The sequence below is a fragment of the Panthera leo genome, chromosome D1, assembly GCF_018350215.1.
Source record: "Panthera leo isolate Ple1 chromosome D1, P.leo_Ple1_pat1.1, whole genome shotgun sequence".
NCBI classification, from domain to species: domain Eukaryota; kingdom Metazoa; phylum Chordata; class Mammalia; order Carnivora; family Felidae; genus Panthera; species Panthera leo.
In genome coordinates, this window is record NC_056688.1 from 33,065,607 (window position 1) to 33,078,178 (window position 12,572).

The 12,572-nt window shown below is 39.0% G+C and overlaps 1 protein-coding gene across 1 annotated transcript in view; it reads right to left on the reverse strand.

Moving 5' to 3' along the window:
• ARHGAP42 (Rho GTPase activating protein 42) overlaps positions 1-8,163 on the reverse strand; it is a 303,324-nt gene extending 295,161 nt beyond the window's left edge. Inside the window, exon 1 of the mRNA XM_042904225.1 lies at positions 8,010-8,163. Within this exon, the coding sequence (XP_042760159.1) occupies positions 8,010-8,163 (154 nt within the window). The remainder of the gene's footprint in view (positions 1-8,009) is intronic.
• Positions 8,164-12,572: the final 4,409 nt, after the last annotated feature.

A 12,572-nucleotide genomic window follows, 5' to 3' on the forward strand; every position in this document is an offset into this window, starting at 1 on the left:
ACATGTGCAGCATTTTTTCTGATTTTTTTTAAATACCACCTGACATTGAGAACCAATCCAGGATGCTTCCCCATCCTTCACAAAATATAAAGCATTGCCTATTGTAGCTAATATTCACCCACGTCAGATAAACCAACAACACACAAAATGTCATGTTTTGATATTTTTAAAATGCCATTAGGAACAGACCTTTATCATAGAATCTAAATATTGGAACTGAAAAGTCTTAATAATTAATATAAAATAATACGCAAAGATTTCATCAGTCTTATTTTTAGACTTTTCTCAACAGATTCCATAAAAAATTACAATTAAAAGAATTACTCTCAAATGGAAAATTAAAAGTCCTAGGAAAATTAGTACTTTATTTTTCTTTTATGCATGCATACCTCTGCAAGAAAGGAAAAATGTTGAAAAAAACTGGCAGATTATCAGCCACTATAAGCCACCTTACTATTCCACAATTTGTTTTTTCTGAAGCAAATCACAGTCCTCACTGAGAGATATACACGTGTGCTTTGTGGTAATGCTTTCTTCTGTGTTGCAATTGGATTCTTGGTAATAAAACAGAATACTGCAGATATGAACTATGACAAACTCTGATTAACCAAGTATCCCCATTAGATGTAATCTTACAGAGAAGGATCCACATTACCAGAAATATCCAGGCCAAAATTTAAATTCACCTGGCCAGGGGCGCCTGGGTGGCACAGTGGATTAAACGTCTGACTTTGGCTCAGGTCATGATCTCACGGTTAGTGAGTTTGAGCCCCACATCCAGCTCTGCTGTCAGCACAGAGCCTGCTTTGGATCCTCTCTCTTACTCTCCCTCTGCCCCTCCCCCACTCCCTCTCTGTCTCTATCTCAAAAATAAATAAACATATAAATAAATAAATTCACCTGGCCAAAGACAAAACTATTAATATAATTATATTTGTAATGACTGTCCTGCTTTCATCCTGCCCCTTTTCCTTTGCTTTCAAGGGCTATTACGATTAACAAATATGTAAATTTCTACACTTATACTAAGCCCAGCCATTACAACTCAGAGTATGGCAGCTGCAAAAGATGAAGCACAGATTCCATGCACTAGACAGCCAGGTTCTTAGCAAATGGTTTTAATTTTCAGGATGAAAGTCAGCAAGAAACAGGTAGCAAGTCCTCGGCTGATGAAGCCAAATCAACTGGGACACACTGTAAGGATTATTAGATCCTGGGCAGAGGTTCAGCAGGCTGGAGGAAAAAGGAAGGCTGGCCCAGCTGCCAGCTGAAACTGGTGGGTGGCAGGTGGAACTACAGAGGGGACGACACATGCTTAGAAGGCTGAAATGAGTAGAAATTACCATCCAGACAGCAGGGATGGCTGGGGCCAAAAGAGGTGGCAATCACAGCTCTGGCAAGAAACAATTTTCATGAAAGAGATTCAAGACAAAATAAACCCCCTTTCCTCAACCCTTTACCTGTCCATAATAAATATTTCATTGTTGAATATTTAGCAAACATGGCTTAATGGTCTAAATTTTTTAATCTAATATTTCTCTTCATAAATCTGAATAAAATATATGCCATTTTCTATGTATTCATTACTTAAAATTGCAGTCAGCCCAAAGCAATACTGAATGTAAGCTGTATTATTTTTTTATTTGAGTAATGCTAACATATCACAACCCAATAAACATTGTGCTTTTAAGTTAATAATTCAAAGGATGTTTGTTAAAGCAGCTTTTCAGTGACTTAACATTTTAGTGGTTACCTCAGCTTTCTATACTCTTGGGGTACCTTGATCATAACTGTCAGAGATGGCAGTGTAAAGGTGGTTACTGCTAAGCCATTCTCCCACTAACTCATCCTGTGGCCTCAAACAAGACAGCCCCTCAATTATTACCTGCTGAAAAAGGAAATCCAAGGGAAATAAAGACAATGTAAACGGGTACCCATTAAGTTCATGTTGAGCATCATAAGAGAAGTAAACGGAATTACTCAGCCAGCCCAAATTACTTCCACTTTGATAAGCACCTAGGCTGCCATTTAAATTCACACAAGCGTACTGCTTTTACTTGCAACATCTCTGAAGCAGAACCTGAAAGCACCACATTCCTAATCTACCAGTTCTTAAAATTAATTACAGTTCATTTGAAAGATACAGTTACTTCTGATCATTTAACTCTAATTCTAATGGCTTAAGAACCAAATGAATGGTTGAAGTAATTACACATCCATACCTTTGGTTAGACTGCCCAGCTAAACAAGCAAAACAACCTTAGTGAAAGCCGCAGCAGTGAAGGAGCTCTTGCAGGGTAAACAAGAATCAGCAATGAGTTCCATTTATAAATGGAACCTAGGTACTAGGTACTAAATAAAACCTAGGTACAAGTTTAAATACAAAAAATGGCCAAACAATAGCAATTTTTACTAAAAGCTGAAGGATGACCAAATAAACAGCACATAACTATATAAAGTCTCAAACTTCTTAAACTTGTCTTTTTCCTTTTAACCCCTTCCCTGTGTCACCAAAAACTCTAGTAGTAAGGTGGGCCCAGAACATACACACAAAATAGTGAAGAAACAAGTGAAACCAGGCTAATGTGAGTTTGAGACACACAGCAAGCAGAAGGCAGGTATCCCTCACCCTTTTCACAGTCTCAAGGTAGCCTTTGCATCCCTGGTAAACAACTACTTAATCCCCAGATCACAAGTGTACCATAGCAGCGTAATTCAAACTGGGGTCTGGGAACACAGAGGGCAATAAACACCAGAAATTGTGTGCTTCCCTCTTGCTCATGTCCTAATGTTTTCATTAACTGCATATTTTATATCTAAACTTAGGAGCAATCAACCTCTACCACTCAAATAGGTGCCCTTCTTATTTGTGTCATGCATCACGAGTGTCAGGCACTACTCCTTAGGAACAGAGGCAATACAACCACTAAATAAATAGTTTGTGAAAGAGAGGAGGCCATCATCTGGGCAAGCAGTTTTAAGAACTGCAGTTTCAACTGGGAAAAGCAAAGAGAAAATGAATCGTCAACATACAAGACATTATCAGCAATTTTTATACAAGGGGAAATTTCACTTCAGTAAATCATCATCAACCATTAATTAAATGTAGTTGACAAGCTTTTATATTGGTTTCACATTATTTTATTTAATTCATAAATTGATTTGCTTTTAAGATTGTATGAATAAGCATTAGAATTAGTTTCGTGCTTATATATAACTACCATAATAAATAACTGACTCTAATATTAGAGTCCACTAACTTTTCTTCCCTCTAAAAGAAGCCTAGACATAGAAGTTTGAGAAACATCCAAAATGCAGAGAAGATACCTGGACAATTCCACCTTAAGGCAATGAAAGGAAGCACTGGTAATAAGTTTGTTTCTTAAATTGTTTGTTTTGATCCTTAAATTCCACATGAGTGAAATCATATATCTGTCTTTCTCTGATTTATTTCACTTTGCATTATATCCTCTAGCTCCAACCATGTTGTTGCAAATGGCAAGATTTCATTCTTTTTTGTGGCTTAGTAATATTCCATTATGTACACCACATTAAAGAGAGAGAGAGAGAGAAAAGAGAAACCAAGAAACAGACTCTTAACTAGAGAGAATAAACTGATGGTTACCAGAGGGGGGAAGGGGCATGTGTGAAACAAGTGATGGGGATTAAAGAGTACTCTTCTCACAATGAGCAGTGAGTAATGTATCAAATTGTTGAATCACTATATTGTACACCTGAAACTAACACTATACGTTAACTATACTGGAATCAAAATTAAAAACTGAAATAAAAAAAAGAGAGAGAGAAAGAAAAAATAAAGAAGGGAAGGCCCCAAGATGCCACAGGGCAAGTGGAGGAAAGAATGTTCATATACTCCCCACCCAATAATTCAATTAAATGAATACAATTCTATTTCTGTCTATCCTTTTTTTCTCTTTTCTGTTTTTGGGAGGAGGGGAAGTCTATTCTTGCAAGGACAAAGCTCACATAAATATCTAAAATTATAAAGTATAAATTAAAGGGGGAATTTATGAGAGAGCCATTTTGAGGTGACCCTTTGAATATGATCTTTAAAAGAAGAAAATCAATAAGCAAAAATAGCCTATGATTTCACAACTCAAATTTTGAGGATGATACCTGTTAAAGGAACAAAGTTCATAGAATAACATTTGATGAAAAGGGTGGAGGATTTTGAGTCACCACATGAACTAAAACCCAATTCTCCAGTATCAAATATTCTCAAGTATTGCTCACCAAATGTCTATGACATATAACAAAACGAACAAATAATTCTAGTGGTAAGATATTTATAGATCTTCCTTCACTATATAGGAAAGGCAGGGCTCAGAGAGGTTAAGTTACTTGCCAATTACCACACAGCATTTGACAGCACCAGAATTTATTTTTTTCTTTTTTTTAAGTTTATTTTGAGAGAGAGAGAGAAAGAGAGAGAGCACGCACAAGTGGGGGAGGGGTAGAGAGAGAGGGAGAGACAGAATCCCAAGCAGGCTCCACACCATCAGCACAGAGCCTGATGTGGGGCTCAAACCCACAAACCATGAGATCATGACCTGAGGCAAGATCAAGAGTCAGACACTTAACCAACTGTGTCACCCAGGCGCCCCTGACAGCACTAGAATTTAAATTCAGGTCTAGGTTAATCCACTTAATTAGCTGTCATCCATTTTCTTAAAGTAGATGTGAATATGAAAAGCAATAATTTTAAGAATGTTAAGTATCTTACTTATGTTATTTAAAACTGAAATCATGTAGTCAAGCAAGGTTTTCCTTTCTTTATAAGGACCCTTCCAAATACTCTACTAAAGAAACTATTAACCTTAAAAATAACACTGCCAGTTATTTTACCAGCGAAAATGGGTTTATTCGGAAGTAAGAGAAATGCAATCCTGGACAAGCAAGCTATCACAAAACCATAGGTAAATCTAGAAAACAGAGAAGAGGAATGTTATTTTATGGAGAAGCTGGAGAAGTTCTGAACCCCTGTTGTCTGTTGTCTATTGGAGAAAAGCACGAGTTCAGAGTGATGGTGCTTTCTCATTGGATGAGTTGCAGGGATAGTAGATTTCTTGTAGGAAATGCAGTGTACATCTTTCCCTGTTGGGGTCTGTAACTGATGATTCTCTCCTGTTGAGATTCTTTTATTAGGGGTCTGTAACTGACAATACTCCTGTAATTGACATTGAATGGTACCTACCAGCCTCCCCTTCTAACATGCTTAGACTGCCTTTGTAGTTTCCCTTCATGTAATTCTCAAAAAAGGTACATCCTGAAGTAAAAATCAAAAAGCATATGAGACTCCTTACCTGGGGCAGCTGGGTGGCTCAGTCGGTTAAGCCTCCAACTTTGGCTTAGGTCATGATCTCTCAGTTCATGAGTTCAAGCCCCACGTTTGGCTCTGTGCTGATAGATCAGAACCTGGAGCCTGCTTTGGAATCTGTGTCTCCCTCTCTCTCTGCCGTTCCCCTGCTCACTCCCTGTCTGTCTCTCAAGAATAAATAAACATTTTTTTAATTAAAAAAAAAAAAAAAGCATAAGTGACTCCTACTGAAACAGTTACATATGTATTAGCCAAAAGTCCATGCCAAAATTCTCACCAGAAAAGCTATGAACTAGGATAGAAATAATAGAAGATGCTTAGATGATGACTGTCAGCTCAGGAAGGCTATATTAAGAAACCATTAATTATTAATGAAAATAACAGCAAAGTTCTAAAAATAAAACTGAAGTGGATAACGGATACACTTACTGAAACAGTAGGTACAGAGAATGGAAAGGCATAGTTAGGGAAGGTGAAGGCTCCCTAGAGCAGAAAAGAAAAACAGAAGGGACAGAACTGGGGAAAGGAGGGCTTCTTGGTGGATCTGGGATAGAACTATAAGCAGGCTTCAAAGTCCTGTAGGCACACTCTTACCCTAGCTGAGCAGCTTCGGAGAGCTGGCACTTAGCAGCTGCAGCCTAGCCTCACTGCATCCTTCCCAAGGGACAGAAGGTGGCTTGGTGGGAAAAAAGCAGTGCCATCATGTGACTTCAAGAGTTCCTCTGCTCCAAATCTCTATTTGGCAGCTGATGCTGGGAATTATTTCAACAAGGAATAAAATGTCTTCCTTCCATAATGATATAAATAACCAAATGTTAATTAAAATAATGTACTCTCATCACAAACCTAAGAATTCTAGAAAGACGGCAGGTTGTATATTTAAGCGCTTATGACCAAATGAACAAGACAGGTTCTGCATGTTCAAGGAGCTTACACTGTCATGATTTCCTCACTTATACATGGAAAAACCAACTTATTAAGGATAGGAATCACCTAATTTTTGCAAGACTAGATTAAAAAATCATAATAAAATACATACTATTCCTAGCAAAATAACATGCATTTCAGAGTTTTTATCATAGCTATGGAAGTGTTTTCAATTTTTGAAACACTAAAATTGATCTCCCCAGCAAAATGAGGAGAAAATATCACTTGTAGACCACCTGGCAGCTCCAGCAAGAGTCAGCTTGGCACTTAAGCACTCGGAAATGGGGAAACTCTTTCGGAAGAGGCTAAAATGCAAAGATGCTAGTCCTGAAACCTCAACCAGAGTTTGCAAACCAGAAGGAAGGTGAGTTCACATTTGTGTATGTACAGAATGGAAAGAAGTGCATATAAGTTATTTTTTTCACAGATCAGTAAATCCTGTTACCAGCAGCAGCCTCAAATTCAGAAATTGAATGAATGTGGGTATAAAACATATCCTCTTTACCCTAGTTAAGTAACACAAGTGATAAGTAAATGTTTTGGCATTTGGGATGGTTAAAAAGATTTGGGAGCACCCTTATTTCAAGATATTTTGCTAAGCTCTATTCTTACCATTAATACATGCTTCAAAATACAGCTCAGATGCTAATGTCTCAGTGTTGGGCACACACACATCCCCAACATGTTGTTACTGACCTTTCACGATGATGGTTCCCCTACATTTGTCCTGGGGATTGCTAGATCTCCTAAAAGCTCTCCAACTTATGAAAATACCTCACTCACCCAGTCATCAGAGACCAGATAATTCAGGGCTTCATTTCAGTAGCTAAAACCTTCAGAAGCTTCCATTAAGATGCAAATACTTCCTGGGAAAGGTACAAGTTAAGCCTCATCAGTTACATCACTTCATTTTCTCTAAGAGAAACTGGAGTTAAAACTAAGACTGTCCTAGGTCTTAGTAACTGAAAGTGAAAAACCAGCAGATTCAGGAGGGAGTAAAGAAAATCGGCTGGGAAAAGGAAGTGGGGAAAAATCCCTAATGGCAGTTTTTACTTATATAATCATCAGAAATTCTGGTTGACCTTTAACCATCAACTCTCATCCCCAATGACTCGACCAACATCAGATTTACAATATAAACCAAAAATTAAGACGCAACAAAAAAACTGGTAGAGACTAAATCCACTGGTGCCAGGCTGTCTTCGATCATCTCCATCATCCTCCTAATGACAAAATTGTAAATGTCTATTTTTTTAAAAAGCCAATTCTGTGATTGATTGTGCCCAGTGAAGAGCCACTGATACACATAAGAAATCAGTAATTTTCTTTGAATATCACTAAACTACCTTCATTTTATCCTTAAGACAAACTCTTGAATCCCTCCTTCAGGACTTTTTAAAAAGTGTTCAAATCAGGCATAATAAAATTACAAACAAACAAAAAAGGACCAACAGTCTCCAACATTTTTCAAGGAGCGTTATACAAAAAGATAACTTTGAACAACTTTCCTCAAGATACACTCCTGTGTCCAGTGGAGGACTTCCCCTTCTCTGTAGACATTACTTAAAGAACACCTAAGAACAAACTTTGTTGGCCACCAGCAGGGGAGCTCTTCAGCTTTTGTCCTAAACCCATTCAAACAAAAGAAGCCCCGAGTCCTCCATCCCACCCCTCAAATCCGCACCCTGCGGGGACTCGCCACATCCCTGCGCGCCCTCCATCCGCCCCTGCCCGATCCACTTACTCCTCAGCGCCCCAATGAGCAGAGAGCCGTCCTTAATGAGCTCTTTAATGAACTTGTTGGTTCGCTCCAGCTCAATCTCGTGACACTGCAGGCGCTCCCTGAAATCTGGGCTGTCCAAGTAGGAATCGCTGAACTCCAGAGTAGGCAGCCCCATGGCACAGACGCTACCAGTGGCTGCCGGGGCACGTCCCGGCCGGCGGTGAGGGCGGGAACAGCCGGCGACCGCGGCCGGCGCTGAGGACGCACGATCGCGGGGAACAAGCCAAACGCTAGGGGACTGCGCAGAGGAAATGGGCCCCGAGCGCCGCGCCGCCTTGCACCCGGCTCCCGGGGCGCGCGGACGCCTCCGGGCTCAGTCTTCTTCCCCTGCGGCGAGGAGTGTGCAGACTCTGGCGGTGGGCCGAGGCGCAGGTCCGCTCAAGTCGTTGTCATCAGAGCGCATCGTCGCTGCGAACAGCTAGGCGGCGGAGGCTCCGGGCCGCGGCCGGAGCAGGAAAGTTATCCCACGGCGAGCACACACTTCCGGCACCTCTACTCTCCTACTCTCTTGACAGTCGTTTGTGCTCTGAGCCACTCTGGACAGGCCAGGGAAGCCCTCCCCCTTGGCGGACGCAGGCTCAGAGAGCTTGCAAATCGGGCCTGGGCTGGGAGACCCTCCTCCAGCCGCCGCACTCCCACCCCGCGCCACCCCGCCTCTTCTCCCAGTCACCCTCGGCCGCCACCCACCCGCCCGCCCGCACTTGGCTCATGCGCTGCGCGCGGCTGCGGCGTAGTTGCGCTCACGCCTTCGCCAGGGGCGTCAGCTCTGTCTCCTCCCCGGCACCTGGAGCTGACTAGCTCATGGCAACACTTTGCGGTTCTCCACGCCCCAAAGGATCTCAAACTACCAACTTACCTCCCCTACCCGTCTTTCTCACCACCCGCACCCTAAAATTGCCTGGGAGAGAAACCAACTTTAACTTTCCTTGAAGTTTGGGAAGTCATTTTGAACTCCGGTTGAAGATGGTACTTTTTAGCATTAGTTTAGATTTTATTTCACACGTTTCCACTAAATACGTATAAATTCCAGATTGAAAAGTTTTCCTACCTCTTTCCCACCGCTCACTTCCTTGATCCAAGGAAGTCAGAGTTTTTTATACTGAAAATGAAAAGGTTCATAGGCCTTGGGATGTTCCTTGTTTTTCCAAGTAGTTATGAAGGTGGAAAGATTTTAGACCATCCCCATCCCCCAGATACGCACCTTGGACTGAAGGGCTCCCACTTATAGAAGAATACTTACATCACAATACTATATATTTTGTTGGCACCTGGATGGAATTATCCTACAAGCATGAGGATTTTCAAATTGTTGAAGTTGGCTGGAATTCCAAATGAATAGTAAATTCCTACCAAGAGTCAGTTACCCCTTCTCTGATAGAGGATCACCTAATAAATTCCTGTTCTCTCCAAACCTTGACAGCAAAACAAAGTACTGCCTTACATCCAGTCCTGCCATCATCCATAGTATTTCTGAGAACTCTGTTATTTTTCTTAAGAATCTGCTTTTAATTTCTGTGTTTTCATTGCTCTGTACATTTGAACCATCTGTTTTAAAAACTCTTCTACAGATCATGGGAAAAATTCCATTAATGTACTTTACATTTTTCCCAATTAAGTTTCAGAGACTGTCAAGACTTTTAGTTTCAATTTTCTTTAAAGAAGTACACATGAACATTAAAAATAGTACATAAACATTAAACTAGGATAAGATGATGTAAACAGTGTATTTGATGGCTTTGATTTAAATTCTTCTCAGCCAAAAGGGTGCTTGGGTGGGTTAAATGCCGGACTCTTGATTTTGGCTCAGGTCATGATCTCACAGGTTCTTGAGTTCAAGCCCTCTGTGCTGAGAGTGCAGAGCCTATTTGAATTCTCTCTCTCCCTCTCTCTCTGCCCCTATCCTGCTTAAGCTCTTTCTCAAAATAAATAAATAAACTTCAAACAAATTTTTTAAATAAAATAAATTCTTCTGAGCAAGGAAATTGGACTTAAAAACCTTCCAACCATATTCGTATCATTGTACCTCTAAATATTATCAGAATGTCCAATCATCACTAGAGCCATTTTAACTCCAGTGTCTAACCTATGTCTGTCAGTTAAATACTCCTCATTTGGGTAGGTGGGGTCAGATGGTGGGCAATAATGCCATTTGTCAGTTAATTGAGTAGCCCAAGCAGTGGGGCTGTTTTTCACCTGAAGCAATTTTATATTCATCACACAGCTTGAAAGACAAAAAAGTCAGGCCAAACAAATATTTTTCTTTCAACTTTTGCCATATTGTTTTTTCAAGCAAGTAAATTCAATGCCAACTGCTGAGATATGAGATAGGATAAAATATAACAATCTCTTCCTGTTTTTCATTAAATAAAATTTCTGTGATTCTTTAAAATGTATCAACAGTCTGAAAAGTAGCATTTAATATATTATTGGATGTCATTTTTCATTTTTTCAAAAGTCTTATATGTCAGGACACATTTATTCTAGATTCTGAGATATGGGTTATCATTTGCCCATTCACGTGTGTAGCTGCATGTTTTATGCCAACTATCTACATTAGTAGAATCTGAGTCAAGAAGTGATTTGTATGGAAAAACAAATAAAGCAAAGCGAAGTACCTGACCTCAAGAAATTCTAGGAATAGAAAACATCAAAAATGAGTACCTATACATTAAGCATAATATGCTGTGTTACAGAGCCTCACACAGATGCTGGACCAATAATGCATCAATGCCATTATTAGTGTTTCCATTCAGGCCCATAACTGCATTTACATGGAATTAAGATTTTTCCTCCTACCCTTCATCCTTTAGTCTCTAAATTTAGTAGGTTATAATGGACTTTTTTCCCTATAGGTGCTCTCAGGGTTACTCATGACTCATGCCTGTGATTCATACTTTAATTATACTTGCTAGTCAAGCTTTCTCTTATGCCACATTAACCAAGCAAAGAAATGGTTTTGCTTTGAGGTGAATTTATCATCAGTTTTGAACTGTTGTTTTTATGTATTATTTCCCCCACCATAATAATTGAACTAGATTCTTTCTAAAAGAATAGACTTTCTAAATCAAAGAGTGTCTATACCTGCAAGCTTCTTTTCATAGGAAATTTTAATGGATCAAAATGTACCCTTTCTGAAAATTTCTACTTCACAGTATGTGGGCCTGTCAGCGGCATGTGAGTTTCATAAATATTATTGGCTGACATACTCTTTGACATGTTTACTGGCACAGAGGCGTGTCTCTGTTAGTTTTCTTAATTCTGTAATAAATGGGATGTATGGGGCTTTGTTTATTTTAAAAAGCAAAATAGTGAGTTGGGGATAGTAAGCTAATATATGATATTTGTAAATCTGCCTATAACTTTTTTCTTGACCTAGATCCTGGGTGGCACTTAATCCTGGTGCTTGATATATACTTAATAAGTATTACTGTTGGGTTATTATTACAGTAGTTGCCCCTTAATTGTAGCTTAACTTTCCGTAGTTGTAGTTACCCATGGCCAACTGCAGTATGGAAGCAGATGGTTCTCTTTCTGACATATCATCAGAAGGTCAAGAGTAATCTAATGCTATGTCGTCCTTCACCTCACTTCATCTCATGAGGAAAGCATTTTATCATTTCACATCATTATAAGAAGAAGTACAGTACAATAAAATATTTTGGGGGGAGACAGAGACCACATCCATATAACTTTTATTATAGTAATTATTATAGTTTTTCTATTTTATTATTAGTTGTTTTTGTTAATTTTCTTTACTGTACTTGACTTATAAATTAAACTTTATCATAGGAATGTATGTATTGGAAATAACATAGTATATATGGGGTTTGGCACTATCACAGTTTCAGGCATTCGATGGGGGTCTTGGAATGTATCTTCCATTGATAAGAAGAGGAATACTGTATTTTTCAATTTGTTTTGTAGATTTAGGCCTCTGAGACTCATATATTCTGAGGCCAAATTCAGGCCTGGTAAAAGGTTACTAAATTGAAAGCGAATGCACCTAGAAAGATTAAACATCCTCTTCAGCCTTTGTTACAGTGAGAAGGCAGGGACACTGTCACTGCCTGCATTTCTACCTATGTGTTATCTTTTCCCAAAGCATGCTCCTTGAAAGTAGGTTTTGTGCAATTCTATTTGAACTTAATATCACATCTAGAAAAACAATATTGAACCCAGATGAATAAAACACATGATTCATATTTCAGATTATATATATATATATATATATATATATATACACAATATATATATTATTTTATATACATAATATATATATATAACATAAAATTTACCATTTTAACTATTTTTTAAGTATACAACAATTCAGTGACATTTAAGTGCATTCACATTTTTGTGTTGTCATCACCACCATCCATCTGCAGAACTTTTTCATCTTCCCCAACTAAAGCTCTGTACCTATTAAAGAACAACTTCCCATACCCCTCTCCCCCAATCCCTGGTAACCACCATTCTACTTTCTCTCTATGAATTGGACTACTGTAGGTGTCTCATATAAGTGGA